The 27,555-nt window shown below is 43.3% G+C and overlaps 3 protein-coding genes across 3 annotated transcripts; 1 reads left to right on the forward strand and 2 right to left on the reverse strand.

The window, feature by feature from the left end:
• Positions 1 to 225: 225 nt before the first annotated feature.
• LOC121145492 (olfactory receptor 52K2) lies at positions 226 to 1,167 on the reverse strand. The gene has a single exon (XM_040964375.1). It carries the CDS (start codon positions 1,165 to 1,167, stop codon positions 226 to 228), a length of 942 nt encoding a protein of 313 aa, XP_040820309.1.
• An 11,176-nt stretch (positions 1,168 to 12,343) lies between these two features.
• Positions 12,344 to 13,291, forward strand: LOC121145511 (putative olfactory receptor 52P1). Its single transcript, XM_040964414.1, has one exon. It carries the CDS (start codon positions 12,344 to 12,346, stop codon positions 13,289 to 13,291), a length of 948 nt encoding a protein of 315 aa, XP_040820348.1.
• Positions 13,292 to 19,765: 6,474 nt separating this feature from the next.
• LOC121145523 (olfactory receptor 51G2-like) lies at positions 19,766 to 20,758 on the reverse strand. The gene has a single exon (XM_040964437.1). It carries the CDS (start codon positions 20,742 to 20,744, stop codon positions 19,800 to 19,802), a length of 945 nt encoding a protein of 314 aa, XP_040820371.1. The 5' UTR covers positions 20,745 to 20,758; the 3' UTR covers positions 19,766 to 19,799.
• Positions 20,759 to 27,555: the final 6,797 nt, after the last annotated feature.

Raw genomic sequence — 27,555 nt, forward strand, 5'->3', positions numbered from 1 at the left:
GTTGGAAAGAAATGAGGACTTTAAAGGATCAGTACAGTTAGTACTTTGAGTCCAGAACTTAAACAACAATTCTGAACAATTAATATCTGTATTTTAGGTTCACTTCGTTACATGAAAAAAACTGCCTGCAGAGTCTGGCAACCCTTCATTTCCCATGATATCCGGTTCTATCCCCAACTTCAGCATGCAACCTACCACCTCCATTCCCACCTGTCCTTCATTGTTTTACACATCCTTCCTCGGCAAAAATCCTAAGACTCGATCACGAATTTGTTTGCTCTTCACACCGTAGATTATGGGATTGATCATGGGTGGGAAGAGCAGATAGAAATTGGCAAGAAGTATATGTACATGCGGGGCAGCATGGCGGGCCACACGGTGCATAACTGAAGAGATGACCACGGGTGTGTAGAAGGCCAAGATGGCACCAATGTGGGAGACACACGTTCCAAATGCCTTATAGCGGGCCTCTTGCGAGGCAAGTTGCAGAACCGCCTGGAGAATAAAGATGTAGGACAGAATGACAAACAGCAAGTCCAAAACCACAATAAACATGGCCACAGCAATGCCATAGATGTTGTTAAAGTGGGTGTCCCCACATGCCAGCCTTACCACAGCCATGTGGTCACAGTAGCAATGGGCAATGGCTGGGCCTCGGCAGTAGTGGAAGCGTCTGAGCAGAAAAGGAAGTGGAATCATCAGTGTCACAGCCCGGACCACTGTGGCCATGCCAATCTTGGTGATGAGGCCCCCTGTCAGGATTGTGGTGTAATGCAGTGGCTTGCAGATGGCCACATAGCGATCAAAGGCCATGGCCAACAGCATAGCTGACTCCATGATGGCAAAGGAGTGGAGAAAGAACATCTGGGTCAGACAAGCATAGAACTTGATTTCTCGATGTCTAAACCAAAAAATAGCAAGCATTTTGGGCAGTGTTGAAGAAGAAAGGACCAAATCGATGCATGCCAGCATGGCCAGAAAAACGTACATGGGCTCATGCAGGGCTGCATCAGCAGCAATGATAAAAAGGAGGCTACAGTTGCCAAGCAGGGCCACTGTGTAGGCCAGGCAGAAGGGGATAGCAATCCAAATGTGTAGGTGCTCCAGGCCTGGTATCCCCATCAACAAGAAGGCTGTTGGGTGGACTGTGAAGTTGTAGGCGGACATGGCCACTGAGAAGGCTGCTACTCAGTTCTGGTTTTCATGAGGCTCCACTGGAGTATCAATATCAGCAGAATTGCAGCATGTATCCATCTAAACTCATTTGAGGATTAGCACGTGTTCCCATTTCTAGACCTTGAAAGAAAATGAAACAATCCTTACACTTCATGGAAGCTTATGTGTGGGCTTTGCTGTCAAGGTGCTTAAAGTCATTGAGTAGTCTTGATGTTAAATATCAATAATGTAACAAAGCAACTGTGTACAGGTATGAGATGGAGGAAGCATTCTTCTGTCTGCATATGGCCAAAGGCAACTTCATAAAGAATGTATAATTCTGCTGTATGCAAAACTTCACTTAAAACATTAACTGTTCTTACTGTCATTACCTTACCAACCTAAATTCCTAATCAAAATAGATCCTGCTTTCTTCCCTAAACAAGTCTCCACTACATTCAGAGTGAAACCACCTAAGATTCCTCCAGGCAATGTTCAACCACTTCAAGGAGGGCTTGCTAATGCACCAAGTCCAATAGCAATGAAAATGATTGGTGAATGCGCCACCCTCATGTATCCAGACTGTGAAGGCTTTCAATACAAGGGTTATTGCTTACTTCTCTATTCAGTCTACTGAACACAATTGGTGCTCAATAAGCACTTTTTAAAAAGGATGCATGAATGACTTCCTTCCTGTAGAAACTTGTTCCTCCTTTGCTATTATAGAATACACCATGGTCCAGACTGAGATTGTCCCCGCACGTATTCTACAAAACCTACCATCAATTTGTCTAATGTGTTTCTTTACATTTTTTCCTAGGTGTCTCTGCTTTAGGATAGATTTATAAACACCCCATGCCAGAACTATAAATTTTTAATACTTATCACCACAATAACCATGACATCAATATAGTACCTCTTATTTCTTGAAGTTGCTACTCTTCTCCTTGGTGAATGCATGTCCAATTCAAGCAGGCCTTTCTCTTCCCTGACTTGTCTCCCTTACTTCCTATGTATCTAATTTGTTATTGCACCTCAATCTTGCAACTTGACTCTTTTGTTTAAAATGCCTGGCTATAGTGGCTGCCACAATGGCTCAACTAGTTAATCCTCCACCTGCAATCACCAGCAATCCATATGGGTGCCAGTTCAAGTCCCAGCTGTTCTATTTCCAATCCAGCTTCCTGCTTATGGCCTGGGAAAGCAGTGGAGAATCGTTCAAATCCTTGGGACTCTGCACCCACCTAGGAGAAAACTCCTGGCTTTGGATCCTCAGCTCTGGTCAATGCAGCCATTTGGGGAGTAAATCTGCCTTTTCAATAAATTCTCAAAAAGGCAACTTACTGATGCTGATTTTCCTGCTTCAACTATAAAATACTTGTAGTTCTACTCATAGCCAGAGTTTGCTTGTTGGGTCTTCTACCCAGTGCCCTTGGATCTGCTTGGCATCAGTGCTATACCATGTTCTTACGTGTTCATCCCTACATGTTTCCTGCTTTCATAATCGAGGTACCAAACAATGGCAAAAGAAGCCAATGGTTTTTCTCTCCACAAATGGTACTCTATACTAGAGAGTACTCTGTATTGTTACCTACCTGATGGACTATACCTTTATCCTGAGAAGAACAAAGACTGTTGCATTTGGGAAACTGAGTCTTCAAATAGTCATAGAAGTAAACAGCAGGTCCATATTAATTCCTACATTGCCCAATTCCTCCTGCAGGACTCCAGGGTTCTGCCTGAAAGTTAAGGATGAAGAGACAAAATTAGTTGAAGTTGTTGCTAGACAAGAACACCTGACCTCTCCTTCCTAACTCTTATTTCTAAGATCTCACTGCATCTGCAACTGAGATGAGGCCAAAACATGCAGTAGAGAAACGGACAGCAGTTACAAGGATGTGGCTAAAATGATCTGGGTTGTTAGACTAAGTGTACCTGGGAGATGCAGGTTCAGTGTAAGTTTGTGGATGGGCTCCTTGATGTGCAACAGAAAGGGACACCAGCTCCTTTTAAGAAAGGGAGGTTCTCCTGATAATTGTAGAATGGGCAGTTGTGAAGCTGACAGAAAATTCAAATATTTGATAAAAATAGAAAGCTGTTAGATGGAGAGGTAGAAAATCAAAACTCAAACTGGGAAGAAGACAAAGCCTGAGACAAGTCGAAATTAGCTGGGACTGAGGACACACAGGCAGGCAGCCTGCTCTGTCATTCTGTGGCTCAGTCCCTGGATGAAGCCTGTCCCCCTACAACACTGAACACTTCTTTTTCCAGTCCCCACTCATTCTTTGGTAGCTCTTCTGATTTTCAGTTAGACTTGACCTTGATTCTTATTTACTCATCTACCCCAGTTCAGGCCCAGGCCTGATTCCCTTGACATGGGCAATATGTTGCAGCCCTGGGAGCCAGCTGACCCCAGGAGATGCATCCTTCCTTGGCCTTCTGGCTCCCCATCTGAATTGTGTATAGCGTTCTTACCCCATGTATTCTTCCTCATCCTCTCCCTTTGCCAGGCTGTGGTGCTCTCACCCCTTGTCATGAGGCTTGAATCACTTCTGTAGGTTTTGGGGAGAAGTAAAACCGTCCTCCTTTTAGCATGCATCAGATTGAAAAAGAACAAGCTGGAAAAGGAATCTGATTATATCCTTGTGTTTGGCTACTCTTCTCCCAACAAACAGCAGGCACTGTCCTTGCAAAACATGCAAAGGCCCAATGATACCCTGGTTTAAAAGGTGATTCCAGGGGCTCCTGGTCCCTGGGTCCAGCCTTCTGGAATTTCTGTGTCTGGCTTCTTATAGAACCTATTCCCTCATCAATTACTCCTCCCTCGGGGCATAGTGTTGGCTGACTTCAGGAATAACTGTTTCTCCACACTGGCTATTTCCATGTAAGCCTTAAGTGACTTGATTTGTGAATGGTAATTTGGTCAGATTTTTTCCTTCAACCTGTTTTCTAAGCCTACTAGGGCTGTCTCTAAAACTAATCTCTTGTTTTCATTCTCAAAGATTTGCTTTTATCAGAAGCATGCTTATGCAAGTTTTAATTTGTATCTCCATAGTGATTAGTGATTGGCATCTTAATGTATTTGGCCATTTATATACCATGTTTTGTAATTGAGTTCAGGAGATTGTGAGTTATTTATAGTCTGGATGACATGTTTTTTATTGGAATTGCAACCTACACAACTATTTTCCATTTTCTGGATAGTGTTCTTAAAGTTTAATTTTGATGAAGTCTAACTTTGCCTTCACTGCCTACAGTTTGAGTATCATAGCCAAAGTTCATTTAGGTTATTACCAAAGCCAAAGTCATGATGTTTTTTTCTGGTTTACTTCTGAGTTTTCTAATGTTATATCTTCTAATCTAATCCATTTGACTTATTGTCTATTGTAAGGACCCAACTTTATTGTCTTTCATGGGGGTGTCCCAGCATTCCTAGCACCATTGATCAAGCAGATCCATTCTTACACTACATCTTAATCAACTGTGACAGCAATGAGTAGCTCATCACTCCCTACTTCATGATCTCCTGAACACTCCAGATTTTCTTGTACTTAATCAACATTGTCAGATCTTCCCAGATTTGACTAGTTTGTCCATACTCATTCTTTAGGTGTCTATTCATTGTAGCGCTACCTGGCTATGCTTTGTCTCCCAGATATGTATCTTCAACTCATATACTTCCCTTAAATTGGTAATTAGTCAGCCCTCTATATACATGGGTTTTGCATACATGGATTCAACTAATTGAAGATTGAAAATGTTATGAAAATTTCATGCATGTTGAACATTTACAAACTTCTTACTGCCTAAAAATGCATCGTAACTACTTGCATTTACATCACATTAGGTATCAACATAATCTAGAGGTGAATAATAGGAGAATGTGCATAAATTATGCAAATATCTAGCATTTTATAGCTTCTATGTTTACCATCTTTTTTTTGAAAGATTTATTTTTTATTTTCTTTATTGGAAAGGCGGATATACAGAGAGGAGAGACAGAGAGGAAGGTCTTCCATCCGATGATTCACTCCCCAAGTGAGCGCAATGGCCGATGCTATGCCAATCCGAAGCAGGAGCCTCTTCAGGGTCTCCCACGCAGGTGCAGGGTCCCAAAGCCTTGGGCCGTCCTCGACTGCTTTCCCGGGCCACAGGCAGGGAGCTGGAAGGGAAACGGGGCTGCCGGGATAGAACCGGCGCCCATATGGAATCCCGGGCATGCAAGGCGAGGACCTTAACCACTGTGCCACTGCACTGGGCCCTATATCTACCATCTTAAACTAAAACTTGAATACCTGAGTAACAATACCATGGGAAATACTGAAAATAATCACTCAAATAGCAAAGAATGACTAACTTTTCTGACATCTATTTGAGTAACATACATTTCTAAGTGAATGTGTCCAAAACAATGATTCCCCTTTTCCTCCCAGTGTACCTAGTCCCTCATTCAATCAATCCAATAACGAATCCTTTTTATTACAACTTCCAAGTTCACCCCAAGTGTAATCACTAGGCATTGCCTAACTGCTCTCACTCTTGTTTTAATGACTTTTGAACCAACATCTCTCATCTTCATTGCTTACCTATTACCCAGAGCAAACCTCTTAACATTCAAGTTACCATATAATAAATTCTGTGCAGGTCTAAAGACATACAGTAGGATCCAAGAGCAATCCTGATAGCCTCTTAACAGGAGGTCATATGCACAGAGTAGGAGGGGACCCCGGAGTGGAATGGGAGGATAGGAGAAGGCTTGAATCCTAACCCCAGAGACTCCCGGTACCTCACCAAGGACTATCAGTATGGGTACCAAGGACTATATCCCAACTGCCAAGGAGATCATAGGGAATTGAAGTGCCCTCATAGGCCGAGAACTCTGAGGTCAATCATTCCCTAATCAGATCTCCCACTCAGAATGGAAGAAGCCCAGAACCCCCTTCACAGGGTCTAACGACATCAGAATACCCAGGAACCCCAAGTGGTCCTCAGAAACAGAACAGTAAACTTCCTTCAGGAATCAGGAGAGGATTTTTCTCTGGTCCTTACTTAGTTCCAACTTTGGATCCCCACCTTTTCCTGCAATGACCATCAGGGTCACTCCGGAACCGCCAAAATTAGATCAGATACAGAGACCAATAAGGAAAGCTTAGAACAGACAAGAAAAAGGACTCCCATATACCTTACTAGGTAGGACACAAAGATCAGTTACTCATCACTAAGGTATCGAAGATATCTCTGCACACCCCTCCTAAAATTGTTCTGCTCCTCAGTCGTTAGCATATGGCTTGTTAGAGTTATAAGCCTTATGCTTGGACTATCCTAAAATTCACGAAGTTCAGTAAAAGTCGTGCTTGAATACTATATGCTGCTAAATATAAATATGAAGAAAAGATACCAGAAAGCTGAATAGTATCCTATAACCATTTTAAGGTTTATAGCAATCAGTTACATATAAACTAAAATTGAAATGTCAATAAAGTAGTTACAGGATGTGGTTTAGAACTTGCATTTTCTAACACATTGGTCACTCAATACCATGTCAATCAACTTTATGATGTTGTACATTTCTGTTTCTTTCTGTTGAATTTGTGACTTTTCATTGGAGGGGATGATATTCTGCCAGCTCTACTTTCAGACCAAGGATGGTCTCCCAATGAAACTGTTGAATTTATCTGGACAATAAGATGCTGGTCTTGGCATGGTCCATGCCCGTATAGATGGAATTATGACTGGTTATGAACTGTACTACTGTGACAATATGGAAGAAATCAATATGGGGAAGGGCTTGGGAATCTTAGAGCCTATGGAACTCAAAATAAAAATAATAAATTATGTGCAGGTCTTCCAACAACTTTCATAATTCAAGTAAAACCCAGGCTTACTTAAGGTTGATGTAGCATCTTTATCTTGGACTTTGGCTACTTCTCAATTCACCTCAGTTACCCAGTTCAGTGATCAGCCTTATGTACCTCAAATTCATCGTGTGTTCTGCATGTCAAGGTCCGCATTGCTGTTCTGCTTCCATCACTGCCATCCTACAACTGCATGCCCCTTCAAACAATTCAAGACCCAGACTTAAGGTGCCAATATTGTGGCTCAACAGGTTAAACCACTACCTGCAATGTTGGTATTCCATATGGATGCTAGTTTGGGTCCTAGCTATGCTACTTCCCATCCAGAATCATGCTTCTATCCCTGGAAAAGCAGCAGAGAATGGTCCAAACTGTTGGACCTCTGGCATCCATGTGGAAAACCTGGATGGGAGATCAGGCTCCTGGCTCCAGCCTGGACCCAGTCTTGGCTATTGTAGTCCTCTGGAAAGTATACCAGCAGATGTAAAATCAGTCTCTCCTGTTTCTGCCTTTTAAAAAGTTTTAAAATCCTTATTCATATATCATCTGAAATGCCCATCTTAGCCACCTTATAGTGAACTTTTGTGTTTATATATTTTCTTTCCATAATTGGATACCTTCGTTCATCCCATGTTTTCTATCCCATCTTATTTTCTCTATCACTTCCTGATTTTCCCTAATCAATATACATTTATCATGCACAAATTATTCTGAAATACACATACCTTGTGACAGCAAGTCAAACTATTCTATGTATTATCTCTTTACTTTTCTGTAATAACACAACTCTTAGCAATTTTCAAAAACATAATACATTGAGTACCGTGTTGTAGAACAGATCTCTTGAATTTATCCTGACATATTGGCTCTTAAACTATTAATACATGTAAACCATGTTAAAGTAGGATAATATAATTCCTTCTTTGACATTACTTGATTCAAGGCTTAAGTTTTCTTCCATTTGTTCTATTTAACATATTATATTCCTGGGAACTATAGTTGCCCAACCTTGTTGTGTAATACTAGGAACTTCAATCACTCTGATTTGGTACCTGTTACCCAAATCCACTCTATCCCTCAAACTCCAAACCTCTAGGGATTGTGATCTTCATTCTGTGCTCAAATTGAAGCTTTCTTTAAGCTCCCACATGTGATGGAGAACAGCTATGTGTTTTTATTTAGCAAGATGTGTACTTATTTTGCTGCCAATCTTTGAACAGTATTTCATTATGCCTGTTGCATTTAATGTATCCGTTCATATGGTAATGGAACCTTGGTTGATTAGACTATTGTGAACATTGTTGCAGTAAACATGGAGCAGGTACTTCCTTGCAATGATTTTGTGTCTTTGCGATACATGCCCAGTAGTGGGATTGTTGAGTTTATATGGACGTTCTACTCCTAATTTTCAAATACCCATGCTGCTTTCTACTTGGTCAATGGTATGAGTTCCTCTTTCTCCATGTTCTCTCATGCATTTATTACTCTTGGATAAGTTATTCTAATAGGGATGGGATGATACCTGGTTCTAATTTGCATTTCCAAGATGGCTAGAAATATTGAACATTTTTACATATTGGCCACTTCTGCTCAATTGCACTGTCCAGATCCTTAACCTATGTCTTAACTGAATTGGTTTATAATTTTGCTGAAGTCCTGATACATTTGGAATATAAATGCTTTGTGAGATGAGAGACATTGACAGAAATATTCCATAAGCTACTTATTTCCTTTGCCGTGCAGAAGCATCTGAGTTTGTAACCCCATTCATCTAGATTTGTTTCTGTTGCCTTCATTTTGAGAGTCATACCCAAAAACTATTGGATACACAAATGTCTTGTAGAGTTTTCTGTTATAACAATTTCATTGTTTCATGTCTTACATTTAGGTCTCTGACTCATATCCAGTTGGCTTTATATGGTGAGAGGTAGCAATCTAATTACATTGTTGTGTATGTACTCAGTTTCTCCAACACTTTTTAATGAATATGGTATCCTCTAACATATTCTAGGCACGTTTGTGAAGAAACAGAATTGGCTGAGGCTCGAGTTGTGGCATAGTGCGTACAACTGAGTCATCAGCACTCCATATGGACATCAGTTCATACCCCAACTGCTCCATTTCCGGTCCACCTCCCTGTTAATGGCTTGCAAAACGCAGTAGATGATCCAAGTGCTCGGGCTCCGGCCATATGGGAGGATTCCACTTCCACTCAAACCTTCAAATCTTGAAAAACTAACCAAAAATGGGGTGGGGGATGCTAGCATTGTGGTATAGCAGCTTAAGCCTCTGCCTGCAATCCTGGCATCCTATATGGGCACTCACTCTCATTCTGGTTGCTCTGCTTCTGCTGCTCCCTGCTCCTGTGCTTGGGAAATTAACGTGGGACACCTGGCATAGGCTCTGTATTCCTGTCTTCAGCCTGGTCCAGCCCAGCTGTTACAACAATTTAGGAAGTGAACCAGTGGATAGATTTTCTCTCCTCTTCTGCGGCTAACTTTCAAATAAAAATCCTTAAAGTGATTAGACCACAAAGGCTCTACCCACATTGATCAATGAATGCTGTTGCTGTCAGGGCAGCAGGTCCTAATAGAAAGGAGCTGAGCCCCATGTTGGTATGCTTAACATGTGCTTACTTGCCCTCTCACTCTGTCATAATGAGGCCATCACCAAATGGGGCCCCTTGGGCTTGGACTTTTGAGTCTCCAGAACCATAGCCCAATCTGTCTTCTTACCAAGCCCACAGTACCTATTTTTGTAACAGAAAACAGACAGTACCCACACTGAATTCTCTGGCTTCTCTGCTATCCTATCTCCCTCTCTCCCCAGTCAAGGTCCCAATTCCTAGCTTTGATTTGCTGACTCTTCGCAGCATCCCAGAGGTCTCTTTAAGTGTCCTCATCTGTGGGGAATCACTATCTAGGCTATGGGCCTAAATAGCATAAATACTCGAGATCATCTTCTGCACACTCTCTAAGCCCTGCATGACCTGAGACTGCCCTGTCACTCAGTGCCCCAAGCATGGTAAGTTTGTGTGCTCGACCCTCTGATGGACACTCTGAACAGACCATAGATCTGACTGCCAATAAGATAATTTTCTTCCTGAGGTGTGTTCTCACATTAAAGGGATTAAAAATGAATTTGTGACCCCTGCTGTGTGCCATGGACTGGAGACAAGCTTTCCAGGTCAAAGCAGGAAGCAAGCTAAGGTTTAGGGGACTTAACCATGATGAGTTGTTGAATTATAAATCCAGATTTAGAACTGGGCTTCCACTGCTGATGTTCCCCATTAACGGGTGCTAAATACCTGGCAGGTAGATCCCAGATGCTCCTGAGTACCTCTGAAGATGAAGAGCTTCATCCTCACTGCATGAGACAGCCCTGCTCCTGGAGCTGGAGCTTCCATGCTCACACACAAAGGGTCCTCAAAGTGCATGGAAAATTCTTAGGAAAAGCTAGGCACAGACTTCAGGTTTTTTGATACCAAAGTAAACATCTTTTAACTCACTTCCCACGACATTTTGAAAATATCCTATTTTTTGTAAGATTTCTAAAAACTGAATAACTTAGAACATGGTAGAGAGATGAGAGCCATGAAATAGTTGTTATACTGGGAGAGTCCTGGAGGCCAGTGGTAGTTTTTCTACCTGATCTTGGAAAGGAAATGATTTGAGCTTGAGAATAACATCAGAGTATGGACAGTGAAGAAGGCTGTGAGGATCTCTGGCTATTTCCTTTCACCCTGGAGAGTTCTGCAAATGTGTTGCTCACCCCCAGAACTAAAGCAGATGGAGTTGGTGACAACACCTTTGAAGCCTAATGATGGTAATCCACCTCCTGTCTTACGTGATTTTCTAAATTCTGTGTGATCTCATCCTGAGTGTTCATGTATTCCCTCTTAAATATTAACGGGAGAGCCAGAAAGTGAGAATCCAAGGCTTAGAATTCAGTCTTGTCATGTTTCCTAGAATCTGCGCATATGGTACTCTTATGTGCTCTTCAAACTTCATTTTCCCATCTGTGTGAAAAGGTCAGATGCAAGAGGAGCTTGTGGTCATTATTCTGTATGGCCTCTAGACCAGAGATGGAAAAAAAGCTGAGTAGTAGCTCAGATTTATAACAGGATGGAAAAGGGGTAGGGAAAAGCATGGCTGTCCATTCGTGTCTGCTTGTTTAGCTCATTGTTCTCCACACCAGAAAAAGAATATTGGAGCTTGGGCACTCCAGAAATGCATGTCAGTGTGTCTGTCTTAGGAGTAAGCTTTGCATTTTGCACAGACTGTCTAGAGACGATCACATGCTCAGTCAACCAGAGTGTTCATTTATTAAATGACATTAAAATTTATTTTTATTGGAAAGGCAGACTTACAGAAAAGGAGAGACCAAGTAAGATCTTCCATCTGCTCGTTCACTTCCCAAGTAGCCACAATGACTGGAGCTGAACCGATCCAAAGCCAGGATTCTGGCTGATTCTGGGTCTCCCACATGTACTTATGCTCCCAAAGCTTTGGGCCATCCTCTACCTCTTTGCCAGGCCACAAGCAGGGAGCTAGATGGGAAGTGGAGCAGCCAGGATGTGAACCGACACCCACACAAAATCCCAGCATATGCAAGATGAGTATTTAGCCACTGAGCCATTGCACTGAGCCCTGGGACTTCTTCACTATAACACTTCACAAGTTCACCCTGCCCCCAACTCTCAATCTCTGTCCCTAATTCTTTAATTTCATGATACAACTATCATTTCATAGGCTCTGGTGTTTCCCTCACCCCCTCCCCAAATTTCCTCCCCTTAGTGATTTCCCCTATGTAATTACAGTAGTGTGGTTCTGCATAATCAAATACCCATTGTGTTATTTAAATGTATCCTGATACTGCAGGTACGGTGTCTGCCTGATTCTTCAGCCACCACAAACAAAATCCTCTGAGGCTTGGGCTCAGGATGGGTGGTGAAAATTCAAGGAGGAGAGTATCCAGAAAACAGGAAACAGAAGGAAAGGATGATGAAACAGAAAGGAAAAATATGATGTGCACAATGTCAGTGACTGGTCAGCACTCAGAAGGGGGAAGGTCCTGCAACTACTCGGCCTCCAGACCACAGCCCGGACACCACTGAGTCAGAAAGGACTGCCTAGGACGCAGTAATGGTAACATGTCCTTACTTTATTTCCCAGAGGTCTAAAAGCTTGTCCTTGATGTTTTCCACAATGCCTCATGCGCATGTTTCCTGCTGCCTTTCAAACACATGATGGTGAATCCCTGCCGCCTCATCTCTCAGGACTTCCTAGAGCTCAGAGCAAGGCAGCGAGGTCTTCCCTACTCACCTCCTAGCCATGCAACCCACAAACCATAGCCATCAGAACCCTACTTCCTTCCTGCTCGTAGGAATTCCTGGCCTGGAGTCATCCCACTTTTGGATTGCATTTCCCTTCTGTTCCATGTATGCCCTGGCAGTGCTTGGCAACATGGCAGTGCTGCTGGTAGTACGATCAGAGCCTGCACTGCATCAGCCCATGTACCTGCTCCTATGCATGCTATCTGCCATTGACCTAGTGCTCTGTACCACCACTGTACCCAAGCTTCTTGGGCTCTTCTGGGCAAATGCCTCTGAGATTGCCTTTGGTGCCTGTGCTGCCCAGATGTTCTTTATCCATGGCTTCTCAGCTGTAGAATCGGGTATCCTCTTAGCAATGGCTTTTGATCGCTACTTAGCCATCTGCCGGCCCCTGCACTATGGGACATTGCTACCCCCAGAGTCTGTGGGCAAGCTGGGGGCTGCAGCTGTGCTTCGTGGCCTGGGTCTCATGACCCCACTCACCTGTTTGCTGGCAAGGCTGAGATACTGCAGTCGGGTGGTAGCACACTCCTACTGTGAGCACATGGCTGTGGTGAAGCTGGCTTGTGGAAACACGAAACCAAACAACATATATGGCATCACTGCTGCCACACTAGTGGTGGGCACTGACTCCATCTGCATTGCTGTCTCCTATGCACTCATCCTCCGGGCCGTGTTTGGCCTTACCTCCAAGGAGGCAAGAGCTAAGACCTTTGGCACTTGTGGCTCCCACCTGGGAGTCATCCTTCTCTTCTACACCCCGGGGCTCTTCTCATTCTATACTCAGCGCTTTGGCCAGCATGTGCCCCAACACATCCACATTCTCCTGGCTGACCTCTACCTCATTGTACCACCTATGCTCAACCCCATCATCTATGGCATTAAGACCAAGCAGATACGGGATGGGGCTCTCCGGCTGCTGAAACAGAGCCCTGCTGACTCATAAAACCCTCAACTCCACCCTGAGAACCTTATCTGCTCTAAGCCTTAGGCAATTTTGAAGAGACTTGCTCCCACTGTGATAGAAACCATCCTCAGCAGTATCCTAACCAAGCAAATAGGGAACCATCTGGTATCCCCCATGTATGGTGTAGACATAGTATAAAAGCTGGAGTGTCCCATGTCTACTGGGAAAGACAGCTACCAAGGTCATCGTGGCCTCCCAGGGAGTCTGATTCTGCTAACATCAGCTTATTTTCCAGGTGACCTGGTAAAATAGAAAAGATACAGCTACTGGTCTGAAGAAAAATAGTCCGCACCCACAAGCAAAGAGAATTCTGAGGAAATTAAGGTACCTCTCTCACGAGCTGAGTCTGACTGGGAAGCACACAGAAGCGAGCAAAGGCAGAGACAAAAACTCGGCAATTGGCCATAAACAACAACAAAGCAATAACTGGGAGTAAACAATCTACTGGATAGAGGAATAAGCCATTAAGTCCGTGTAGGTTCTCCAGAAGATGGGTGTTTATCTTACTGATCATATGCTACAAACCAAATATTCTTACTAAAATCTAGGGGCCGTGGACTTGGTTATATCAAAAGTCCTGCTTTCATGCTACTCACTGTTGGAGGAAACATACATCTAAGGAGACAACAGCCAAGCCAAAACAAATAGGCTTTTAGCTAGTTAGTGTTCTTACTCAGTTTTGAGAGGGAGCAATGTCCCAGGACCCACCTTCTCATTTATGCCTTCATGAATAGGAAAGACAACTTCTTCAAAAATCTCCAACCACATCTGGGTGTGAGGTACAGGAGTAAAGTGTCATCAGATCTTTCCTGCCCTCTAAAACTGATCATGTGAAGGTTCTCTGCAGGCTCAACTCTTAAGAATGGACAGATTCCTCTCCTGGAGATAAAATGGAGAACTCGATGCAATCTGACCTCTTGAGCAAACTCATAAAAATGAGGTGTCTGCCGCTGGGAAGCCCCCCAGGTTTGAGACCTCAAGGGCTCTGATTTGAACAGTCCCTCCCACTGAGTCTAGAACCAGAGCCTTCTTGACAGGCCTTTAACTCAGGGGTTAAGAGTCGAATAAGCTGAACTTGAACTGTGGTTATGCAGCAAGATGGAGCAATCCACTATGGGAGGAGGGGTGTGGGAGGGGTGGGGAGACTCCCCAGTGCTTATAAAACTATCACATAATACAATGTTAATTAAAAAAAAAAGAGTCGAATAAGCTAGGAAAGAAGCTATGGTTAACAGCCCAGTCTTTATCGAAATGATCACAATGAGTTTTAATTGTGGATTGAATTTACTGTCCTAAAACATTATATAAATATAATGACACAATTTTGTATCGGGTCTCTTAGACTTACACAGCCCCTGAAATCCATTCACATCATTCTGTGCATTGGTCTTGCCTTTCAATCCCATAATGTCATTCCTTATTCCACTTTGACCATCCCAGTAACTGATTTAATGTGAATTGTATGATGAATGATGAGCTACGTTTTATGTGTTTATTTCATATTCCTTCAGTAAAATGTTTGAGAAGTCCCATTTTTAATATTTAAGGTTTATAAAGATTATGAAGTCAAATTCACTTTATTCAGTTAATAGCTAAATTTATACAGTGTTAATTTTAGCTCTACAATCCAATACACTAACACTTGTATACACATGATTTTCCTATGAGTGTCAATTGTTTTAGCAGGTAGTTTTTACACCATAGGGTAGTGGTGCCTGCTTTGTATGTCAGAAAATTATAGCAATACCTTGTTTCTGTCCTTAGTGTCCTAAAACCTTCATAATTTATTCGTATATTTGTCATCAAAATAGTTGTTACAGTGTACCCCATGAATTATACATTTAAGCACATGTAATGATCAAATTAGTAATTCACATCACATCCGACATTCTCCTTTGGAAATCTTAGTCTCTACTAGCTATTGAAATATTCAAATGGCGCAATAATTGACATCGTGCTACAGATGTTAAAATTCACTCGCCTTGTCTAACTGCACTGTGCACTCATGAACCATGCTCTCCATTCCTCTTTTCTCACTGCACGTCCCCCTCAGACTGTTGTAACTGCCGTTTACTCTTTACTTGAGATAAGCTTTAGCTCCCGTGGGTACATGAGAATCTGTGGCATTGGTCTGTCTGTGGCTGATTTACTTCATTTAACATGCCCTCCAGTTCTGTCCTCATTCCTGCAAATCAGAATTGAATGAAAAAGTTTTATGAAAAAACTTATTTGTTACTGACTTTTCACTTAGCATGTTCTATAGGTTCATTCCTGTAGTAGCATAGCAGCCCACCAATCCTTTTTTGTGGCTGAGTGATATTCCATTTTGAGCATACCATATTTTCTTCATGCACCAGTTCATGGAAATTTTGGTTTCCAGTTTGGCATATTGGGAATAAAGTGAGTAACATAAGCTCTTATGTGCACATGTTTTCATTTCTGTAGGGTATATACTTTGGAGTAGAACTATCATAAAAAAAACATTTAATCACGTAAACTGCCAGCAGTATTTTCCGCCAGTGGCCACAGTATGCGAGAGTTCTAATATGCTCACATACCTAACACCTGTTGTAACCTAAAGTCTTTGGAAACAATTTTGTCCAAGAGTAACTAACTTACAACAAGCTTTGCATATTCAATGTAAACAATTGAATTTAGAAATATTCAAACATGTGGGCTTATTTCTGGTCTTAGGAGAATAATCCATCTTCACGGAGTACGATAATAACTGTTTCTCATAAGTGCCCAGGTCAAGAAAGGATATAAAGTTTCTCCAAAATGTTCAACATATTCTTTATTTTTATAATTTATTTTATTTTTTTAAGAACTTATATTTAAGTGTGTAGCAAAATAGCATAATTGTTTTGGGTTTTTTTTTCCATATTGTTTCCTTCATGTTTAAAAGGGGGGTACTAAGGAAGAGGGCCCACCCAATTTCCCATCCTCCCCAGGTCCCAGATGTAGGGTATGCTCCAAGGTTCTTGCTCAAGTGGTTTTGATAGTTCAGTTATAAATCGCTGCCAATCTTGCCACTCCAAGCACTATAAGGTCTTTGAAGAATCCACTGGTTGACATAGTCCATCATAGAGTCTCCATTTGCCCTGTATTTTGCTGCCAACATATACCTGAGATGGTTGATTGACCTGTTCTGTCTTCTCTCTTCTTGGTTAGGGTTCTGAGTCCAGCATTACGATTGGGGAAATCTCCAAAGAAACTTTGTCTGAGGTGTTCTTGGACCAGATTCTTGTATGTACTAGCAAGCACAGGGCCCAGCACAGTCCATTGCCCCAATCAGCTGTGTGGGCCAAACCCTGTGGAAATTCTAGCCCCACTGGTTATCTCAAGAGATGGGGTGGTGAAGGACTAAGCTAGGTGTGACCAAGGAGCCTGCCATCAGTCACAGGTAAAGGAACCCACAACAGTCTGGACTGGTCAGGGCAGCAGCACACAAATGTGCATCCTGAATAGGGTGTGGGGTGGGCCAGGCTGCAACATTCACCAGCTCATACAAGGCCAAATGGAAGGCCAGACTTCGCCAGAACCTGGCCTAAACCTAATGGCATGTATGAGAACTAGGTCTGGGAGTGGATTAAGTGGAGGAACTTGGAAAACTCCCTTGGTGAATCATAGCTCCTACTGGTGAACATGTGGTCCAGACCTGGGGGTCGGACAAACTGGGAAAAGTAGCTCCAAGAGATGGCTAATGTGTCTATTGGTAATGGAACAGGGTGGACTGGGCAGGACTGAGCAAACCTTAGCCCACAAGCAAAACTAGAGTCCAGGATGGAGCACAGGTCATGCCGAGCTAGGCTCTTGTACTTACTGGTCTGTGTGAGCCAGGAACTCTAAGCCACAGTGTCTAAGGCAGAGGTCGGGACAGGTGAGGGGCTGAGCCAAGCTGAGTCAGAGCATCCACTGGCATGCGCATGATCTATGGCTGGGAATAGGTGGGGTTGGGGAGCTAAGGGGACAACCCTAGCTGGGTTGAGGTTCCCACCAAGGGGCGTGTGGGCTGGAATGGGGGCTGTGTTCTGAGCGGGAAATGGTTGTAGTCTCCCTTGGCACAAATGTGGACTGGGATTGAATGCACCCTCTAGTGTCCTGGAGGACCAGGGTAGTTGTGGGATGGACTAGGCAAGGTCTCAACCCCTACCGAGGCAGGTGTGAGCCATGTGTGTATGGATGAGCCATGGCTGGGCTGAAACATCCAACAGCAAGGACCATTTTGGGTTGAAGACCAGTCAGGAAAAGCCACTATTCCTGCTAGGACAGGAGGTGAACTGAGTAGGGCTGGCTCATGGACCCCCTGGGAAGCGTGAAACCTGGCATTGGGAGAGGTTCTGATGGAGGAGCCTGGGCAATTCCTCTGGCAGGACACAGACCTGGAATGTAAGTGCAAGAAACCTGATAGGAAACAGCCTAGAACAGGCCATGGAAAATTACTCAGGGGCATACAATTGGCATGGATCGGGGGAAGACCAGGCTGAATCAGTTCACATCATCCACTGGCAAATCCAGGCACCAGAACAGTGTGGGTCGAGCCGGATTCAGTCGCAACAAAAACTAGTGCACAATATGGAATGCCAAAGTGAGGATGACTGTGACAGAAGTGACTGCAGCACCGAACCAGGGAGGGAGGGGGCCAGAGCCGGCAGAGGAATAAGGGGTGGTTCCTTTGCTGGACAGCTACTCCCACTGGAGAGGATGAGCTGGGGTGGGGTCAGACCAGACTAAGCATCCTCATTTTCAAATACCAGACTAAGCTTGATTTCCCCATCTCAAGAATTGGGGATAGCAGTTCATTCTCATAAGAATTTTATGGGAATCCCCAGCGCCTATAAAACTGTACTACATAATACAATGTAAGCAACAATAAAAAAAAAAAACTGAAAAACTGAAAAAAAAAAGAATTTTATGGGACATGAATTGGGATGATACATATAGAATAGCAAAAAATACAATAAAGTTCATTGATAATGTAATTTAAGACATCCTTTGTGTAGTCACCTGACCTAGTTCACAACCTCCTCACACCTGTACCAAATGCCCTAATTTAGGAGTGAGAACATCCTCCTGGTTACCAGCAAGCATAGGCAGGGTCCTTAGTACTTTAGATTCTATGCTTTGGCGGTAGTTGTAAGCACAATCTCCAGCAAATGAAACTGGTTTTTCCATAAGAGCTATTTCTGTAGGATTCACAGCTTCCCATTCTACCCACTTGCCTTTGAATTCCTCATTAGCTCTGGTGTCCGCTTGTGAAAAAAGACAGAGATGGCAATCACTAAATTCCAAGTTTTCTAGATGTTCATACATAAAGCAACTTGCTTTCTAATTTCTCTGTCAGGGATGCCTCTGTTAACATTAGGTGTTTTTCACCAGGCACATCAATTCAAGAGAATGTGGCATTAGTATAACTGAACTGAGCAGGCCAAGGTCAATGACAGAGTGAAAACAAAATCTTCAATTTCTGGGAAAACTTCAGAATTTGAAGAAGCTATGAGAAAAACTAAAACTCCCCTCTAAGCGGTCTCCTTAGAAACAGCCATCCTGACCATGTGGCAGGAGGATCACATCTTGTGTTTGAGCTTCTAACATCCATTCCCACCTCATCCCATTGCAGGTCATTCACTGCTCATCTTCCCCCACAGACTTTAGAAGGTCAGATCCCCTAGTCCTCCCTTCCCGAGAATTGGCTGTCAAATCTTTGCATCTTCCCTACTCAACAATACACACTGAGCACTGCTCCATGGCAGCACTGTTCTTGGAGCTGGACAGTCATCAGTAAACAAAATGCTCTGAATCCCTGGTCTTGTGGGGATGTATAGCCTCGCAGATCAGCTGCTGAGGAAGTGAATGCCTATTCCACCACCACTAATAGTACCTGAGAAACTGACCTAATCCAGAAGTTAGTGAGAAACTTCCCCAACAATGGCAATGTCAAACTTTCTATCTCAAATCAGACACATGAAGAGAACCAAGAGAAAAACCACACTTCAAGAGTGCAAACATGAGATAATAAGCTGTATGTTTCCCAATTACCTGCTTCCCTTTATTTCCTAGTATAGGAACTGGTTAGTAATTTAAAGAGATTTGGTATTAAGGCAAAGATAGCTTACTATGATACTACATTAGGTTTAGAAATCAAAACTAGAGTGAAAAGGAAAGAAGTGCATGTATGAATAAATAGGCACACACATCTGCTTATTGTAGCCAAGTTCCTGGGTAAGGAGAAGCCACAGTATACAAGTCTAAACAGTTCAATTTTAATAAGAACAATGAGGATTATAAAGGTGATGCTTAATATGCTTTCCAATCATCTCCTTTTCCAAACATTACAATCATAGAGGCCTATAAGGTCTCACAAAGCACTCAGCAGTAAGAGCATAAATGCCTTAAAAATTAACTCTTCACCATTGGTTCTCCCTCCCAACACCGAGGCTGAATCCCTTGGACCATGCACCTCTGGCTCCCTCTGTTCTAGGAAACCTCAACCCTTTTGCTGCAGGAATCGCCTTAGAAGGCCCTGGCGGATCTGCTTAGACTTAATGCAATACACAATGGGGTTCATGAAGGGTGGGACCAAGAAGTGCAAGTTGGCCATGAGCACTGCCAGCGCAGGGTAGCTGTGTTTCTCTACTCGGTGCAACACCGACAGCCCCATTTTGGGCAAATAAAAGATGAGAACAATGCAGAGGTGTGAGACACATGTGTTGAGTGCCTTAAGCCGTTCCCCAGGTGATGCAATGCCCAGCACAGTCCGCAGTATCAAGGCATAAGAGACCATGATGAGGGAGGAGTCAAGGCACAGTGAGAAGAGGATGGAGACCAGACCCACCAAGCTGTTGATGTGGGTGTCTGAGCAGGCCAGTCCCACAAGGTCACAGTGCAGGCAGTAGCAGTGAGAGAGCACACTGATCTGAGGGAAGAAGAGACGCCGCAACAGGATGGGTGCTGGGAGGTTGAGCAGAACAGCCCTTACCAAAATAGCAGCCCCCATTTGGGCCATGGCTGAGTGGGTGAGTACTGTGGCATAACGCAGAGGATCCCGGATAGCAACGAAGCGATCCAAGGCCATAGCCAGCAGCACACCCGATTCCACATAGGTGAAGGCATGGATGAAAAACATCTGTGCAGCACAGAGATCGAAGGGCAGTTCACGGACTCCCAGCCAAAAGAGCCGCACCATGGTGGGGAAGGTGGAGGCACAGAGTCCCAGATCAGAGGCTGCCAGCATAGACAGAAAGATGAACATGGGTTCGTGCAAGGCTGGATCTGTGCGGATCAGGAAGAGAACGATGCTGTTACCCAAGATGGAAACAATGCAGATGAGGTTGATGGGGATGGAAACCCAATGTTGAGAGGCTTCCAGGCCTGGAAAGCCAGTAAGGAGGAAGGTGGGGTGAGCAGAAGTGGTGGTGTTGCAGGAAAGCATAGTGATTCCAGGAGGGTGGTCTCCAGCCTAGGAGAAAGATTCATTCACTTGATCATCACCTGTAAAATCTCTACGTGTGGGTTAGGAAGGAAGAGTGCATAACTCTTACACCATGAAAGAAATTCCGCTCCCTTTAGGAACTCCACACCACCCCGCTCCATTGCCCAGGAAGTTTCCCTGTGAATAGAGTGGCACTGAATAAATTTTCTAGGATGATGTCTTTACTCACACAGCAACCATCTACCATTTGACCTCTTACTGTAGAGTGTCTCCTCAGACCAACAAAGGAGAGAGCTTAATTTTCTGCTGAAAGTTGGTGATATTATAAACAGTTCAGGCTCTATTTCTGTTCAGAGGAAAGTTTTCCAGAATCCACAATCAAAATGATACATTTCCAACACAATCTTCTTAGAAGCTGGTTGCTTATTCTTCTGGTGCTATTGTAAAACCAGCATTTTCTATTTTCTAGAAATGACTTTAGGACCCAAAATACAGATTCTACTAGTTCCTTCTTCAAATGGCTCAATGGCTGGGGTTGGACCAGGCTGAAGCCAAGTTCCAGGAACTCCTTCCAGGTCTTCCACATAGGCGGCAGAAACTCGAGCACTTGAACCATCATTATTTCCCAGGTGCATTAGCACAGAGCTAGACTAGAAACAGAAATCGGGGCTCAAACCAGCACGAGCATATAGGATGAAGAGGATTCAAGTGGTAGCATAATTGACTGTAAATCAAACTTGCCTCTCCAGCTGATCTTGGAAAAAATTATTATAGCAGCCAATCTCCCTCCCCAGGGCCTGTCTTGCTCTGTCAATGCAACCAATGTACCCAGTCTCTTCAGATTGTTGAATAGAAGCACATCTTATCATTTAAGGTGTTTATTGAAATACAGCATATACATGGAAATAGGTATATCACAAATGAAAAGCATGATGAATTTCTGGAGTAAATTGCTCAAATCAAGAAAGACTATCAGCACCACCACCTCAAAATCCCCTGGGGTTATTCCTGCCACTATCCTCTCAGTGGTAACTGCTACACTGCCTTCTAATACCACAAAGTTTACCTACGTTGATCTCTGTATAATTATAATCAATAGCATTTAGTCATTTGTGTCAGTCACTCAATTTTCCCTCTATTTATCCACACTGCTGAATGTAGGTGCAATTTGTTCTCATTACTGTATGATTTTTCCATTGTGCAAATAAACCACAATATACTAATCCACTGTACTGGTAGACATTTGGATAACTTAGTTTGGACCCAGTAAAAATAATGCTTCTATGAACATTCTAGCACACATTTCAGGAACACATATCTGCATTTGTTACAAATGTACCTAAGAGTGGAATTACCTGAATATAGGCTATACACATATTCACCTTTAGAGTCTTCCAAATAGTTTTACTCCAACTCAGGAGTGTTCAACTGCTCTGCATCCACATCAATGTCTTGCGTTGTTGGGATGGGTAGTGATCCTGCCTTGTGGTGTTAGTAACATTTTCCTGATTACTAAGAATTGAGTGCTAACTTATTTACTAAGTACTGAAATCTTTGTAAAGTTTGTCTCACTTTTATACTAAGTTAAATGATTTTTCTCATTTTATACAAGGTCTTTGAATATTCTGAACAACGGAGTTTTACATGGCTAGGCCATTTTTGAATTATAATGCCTACTAAACTTAGGTAACCAGACTCAAAAGGTTACTTATCTAACATCTTCACGCACGGGTCAGCTTACAGTGTAGTCAGATGCCTCACAGGTTACCAACACAGTGTTTATGTTCCCCTTCCTACACTCGCCGAAAGTCTCAGCCTCTTCTATAATGCGAATCTAGAAATACAGCCCTTAGTTTCCAAGATTGCATCATTCTCTTGCCCCTGATTGTCAGACATCTCTTTGAACTGTAAGGCTACCTCTGGCTGAGGAAAGGCTTCTGAAGGGTGATTTTTCACCTGTATGAATCCTCAGTCTTCCCCAACTGAGTTCAGATGCCTTCACCAATAAGTCACACAAACAATTTAATTCTTATACACACATCGGAGCAACTCTCCAGATCAGAACCACACTCTGCACAACTTGAGGACACCATTTACACTTCCATCCATGTGAACTGGCCCTGCTGGAGTTGTGGTTCTCAGTCTGTGCTGCATAGTGAGGGACAGGGGGCAGGCGGTGTGTCACCGATTTCCCACTCTAGTGGGAAAATGGCAGACAATGGTATTGGAGAGCTTGGAGGCTGATGTACTCTCGGGAGTCAGGGGAATGCTCCCGTGGCGGTGAAGCATCTATGTCTTCAAACACAGAATATTTGTCTTTCTGATCTTCATGCACATACCTAGCACAATCATCGCCTTAGTATCACATAGGTTTACACAAACCTGCATCCACAGGTCACAGAGACAACTACATATTCAGAATTCCAGCTGAAGAACGGCTGAAAAGCTTTTATCTGGAAATTCTAAGGTTCCTAGAATCCACACATCACTTGGTAGCATTAAAGCCATCATCAGCTGCCCCATTTTTCCTTCTTGCTCCTTGCTTATTCAGGCTCCTAAGCTTTTTTAAATAACAGGATGATAAAACATTACATCTACGTCTTATATTTCACACAATATTTAATACCTAGCCCTTCAGGACTTTTTTCCTTTTCTGGTGAGAAAACTAAGGCTTGGAGAGGCTAAGCACCTGCCCAAGGTCATAAGTAGGCTGCAGAGCCATGAAGCAAATCCAAATTGATGTAAAGACAAAAGCTATTCAACTACTTACTTCATACAATAACAGAGCAACTCTGACATTAGCAAGTCTTGGTTTTCAAATCTTTGACCCACAGATAACTTAAAGACCAGTTGCTCACCCGGTCTTCAGCCCCATTTCCCTTCAAAGCAGAGGTAGAGATTTAGTAAGTGGTCTTGCTCCTGTCTTAACAGATCCAGTCTTCAGTCCTACACAGCCAGGCTTTTCTGTTTCCCATCATTCCCAGTTTCTAGACCTTCCACAGGAGTTGTGCCACATCCTAGATAAAATACTGAAGTTATCTTATACCTGGCAACTGGACCCAAGATCCAAGAGTGCAGTCTGATCCAAATGAGGCTGTAGGGGATGGTGCTGCAGCTCAATAGGCTAATCCTTCAGCGTTGAGCACCAGCATCCCATATGAGTGTCAGTTCATGTGCTAATGGCTTTAGTTCTAATCCAGCTCCCTGCTTGTGGCCTGGGACAGCAGTGGAGGTTGGTCCAAAGCCTGGGGACCCTGCACCCATGTGAGAGACCCAGAAATGGCTATTGGATCCCGGCTCCTAGATAGACTCCTCTCTGACCTTTACAGCCATTTGGTGAGTAGCTCGCAGATGGAAGATCTTATTCTGTCTCTCCTTGCTGTAAATCTGCTTTTCTAATAAACAAAATCTTGAAGAAAAAGTGAGGCTGTAACCTCCTCTGAGGCCAGTGCTGTAGGGAGCTTATATCCTTGTTAAGAGGGACAATAATACTGACCTCAGAGTGATATGAATGGTAAGATTGCTTATCCTGTAGCAGGCATTAACTTAAACTGATAGTCATTGTGAAGTCCTAGAGTGGTGTCTGGCTAACTCCTGAAGTCTCCCTCCTTCCAAAGCCTGGGAGTGGCATCCTGTTTCTACAGTTGAGGAAATCCTGAGAGGGAGGATCCTAGCAGTGCCCACACTAAGACTAAGCACAGAGATTGGGTTCAAGCACCTTTCTGTTCCTCAGAATTCTCATATCTAAGTCCCTGAAAAATATCTTACATGCATCATTTAATCTATGATTTTTAAACACTCAGTCATGCCTGCTATGTAATCACTAAAATAAAGCTAGAATTTATGAGATGGATATTATCATTCCTACTTTGCATATAGGAAACCTGAAGTGCCAGGTGGATGGATAGCTTGGTCGAGTTCATGAAGCTACAAAGTGAATGAGCCAGAGTACAAATTTGGGCATCCTGATTGCAGGGCCCACATTCCTTCACCTTATGATATGCTGCTTCCTTCTGTTACCTGTGACGACTGTTGAGGCTGAAAATACTCATCCCCAAAGAGGATGCCATAAGATTACATACAAGTGGAATCTCCATGTCCCACTCTGCCTCCTCCCTCACCACTGACAAGCATCGGTCCTTGAGAGTCCATAAAGGCAGGCTAAGAGGATAAGGTGCCTGTGTGCTTGACTATTTCTGTGCTGTGTAGCATGTGGGGCTTATCCTAGCTTGATGGCACAGGAATAACTTTCTCTTCATTCATGTTCTGAGAGATCAAAGGAGACACTAGATAAAACTATATGGAAAAAGAACTAAAAAGATGGAAGTAGAAAGAGAGAGATAATAGACAGCAGATAAAGACAGATGGACAGAATCAGCACAGGGAAGATCTTCCAAAGCAGTGGGGAACAAAGAACATTCTGGGTGGCATACATACCTAGGATCCAAAGACCGTGAGGAACACACAGTCAGGAAAGTCTATCCCCAAAAGCCAAGACTGACTAACTGAAAAAAAATGGTCCAGCTCAGAAGCATGGAGACCCTTCTCCCACTAGAACATTTCTATAGCAACCAAGCATCAGGCTCCAGCACTCAAGGGAATACATGAAGCTAAACCACTGGCTTAGCTAGCCGAGTTCTGGGGAAAATAGAAAGTTACGGAAAAATACCAGGCTAGAGATGCAGTGCCAGGCCCCAAAGATTGCCAGGAGCTGGAACTGGTTTTTTTACAAGCCCATGATAAAAGATGTATGTTACCTAAAAATATATTTAACACTGTTCTTTTTAGACACAAGTTTTAACATAAGCCTGCCCAGGCCAATCACCTCTAACTTGACATTCAGAATATCAACTGTACAAGAGTCCCAGCTCTCCCCCCGCCAAAAAAAGAGTGTTTCTACCTCCACTGTTTTCTAGCTGTCTGAAGTTTTATGTTAAAGAATGAAGGATGTGTAGGGGTACATAGCATCTCTACTTCCTTCCCACCCATTACCAGTTACACATCAAGAGATGCTTGAGGGCTGAAGAGCTGGCATGAGATCTGATCAAAGGAATAAAACCAGAGTTTATCAAACTTTAGCTTATACATTCAGAATCCATACTGAAAATCAAATGTATTAGTTTTAATTCTGCCCAAGCTAATATCCAAGTATTTTCAAATCTTCGATGCTCTTCTCATCTAACGATGTGAATATCACTTCGTTTTGAAAGTTGGCAACAAAGATTCTTGATTGGATTTAATTGGAGCTAGAGTGTGGGATGGTTTGGAAATGGTTTAAATGATAATCTGATCCAGAGAGCTTTGTGTAAATCATTAGCTTCTGTGAGCATTTGAGGACCTGGTCTCCGGTGCTCTTGCTCCATTTTCAGGATGAATAAATCCACTAAGGAGGTCTGAACTGTCTACAAGTGTGTTCTCTACCTTCCTTGAGTGTCTTTAAGTGCATGCGTGATGTTCTTCCTATGAGAAGCAAATAACTCATTGATATTTCCACTGGCATATAATGAGGGTACTGCATGGAGAAAATGGAATTTAGATAGCTTATTTTCTGAAAGCTTCTGAACCCCATGCTTCGTTTTCATAATCTATATTTTTTGAACATTTTAAGACTCTTGTGCATGAATTTCATAATGTTGATTTCTGTGTTAATTGAATTGTCCTCAGTCTCTGGAGTGCCCATGTTACATGTGCTACCGTAGGTGAGCAGCGCAGGAATGGAAACCTGCACTCTAGATCTAGGCTTTGGGTTTGAATTCTGGCTCAACTACTTATCAAGTATAAAGCTGTACACAAACATCACCTTTCTTCAGCTTAAATGTTCTCACTAGTAAGAGGAAAATAAAAGAACTTCTGCCACTGAGTTGTTACATTGAATGAGTTTATCGGGAAATCAGAAGCCTTCAAGCAGTAAATGCAATCAGATTTCACATAACTGTTTCTCCTCCTCAATGAGGTGAGGGCGAAAGGGAGACCCACTCTTCCCTTACCCAAGCTAGTCGGAAGGTGCAGCTAAGGGGAGGGGAAATTAGTTGTCTGGACCCAAGTTAGTGAGGCAGAGCCTGCATTCTAGGCCTGCCATTGCCTACAAGAGATTACAGGACAACTACCAGATCCAGCTGCTGCACGGGAGCCTGCAGAACCATCTACAGACTTTCTCTGGATTTGACCAGAGGATTGAAGATCGAAAAGGTATTAACTTTTATCCTGAGGTTCCTTGTTCCAGATAATTGAGCTCAAATGTGGCTGTCAAAAACTACGAATTCTTCCCAGATGCCCACCGAGGCCCGCTGAGTTATAAAGGGGACCATCCGCAAACAGGGTTCCCACGATCGGGTTACTGACAGGAGAAAAGTTGCCTTCCCAAACAAACTCTTCTGAGTTTCCCGGATGAAGAAATGCTGCCGAGGCCACTGGTGCAAGGTCCCAGGGGTCTCTTCATCCCTGAGCCCTCACTCACCACAACTCCAGAGCTTGTGTCTCTCATCTGTCCGTGTGTGTGTGAAAGGCATTTCTTGCTGTGCCTGCAACAGCCAGCACTTTATAATCCTCCTGGTGGAGGGCATGGAAATAACAAGTCTGTTGGGATCCAGATCCAAATCCAGGAGATTTTCCTAGTTGAACTTCCTGAGCCCCCTGAGTTATGGGTCAGGCAGCTCTTGGGACCTGGAAGGAATTGTCAGGCAGAACATCCTGAGGATACGGCACCTGATTTCCTCCACGGGGGCAGAAGGATGCACTACAACTCCATCTAAGCTCCCACGCTTCCCAGAGAGCCAGCCTTGTGAGCTGCCTGCTGAGAGATGCAGACAGG

The sequence above is a fragment of the Ochotona curzoniae genome, unplaced genomic scaffold (assembly GCF_017591425.1).
Source record: "Ochotona curzoniae isolate NIBS_2020 unplaced genomic scaffold, NIBS_Ocur_1.0 scaffold_3223, whole genome shotgun sequence".
NCBI lineage: Eukaryota > Metazoa > Chordata > Mammalia > Lagomorpha > Ochotonidae > Ochotona > Ochotona curzoniae.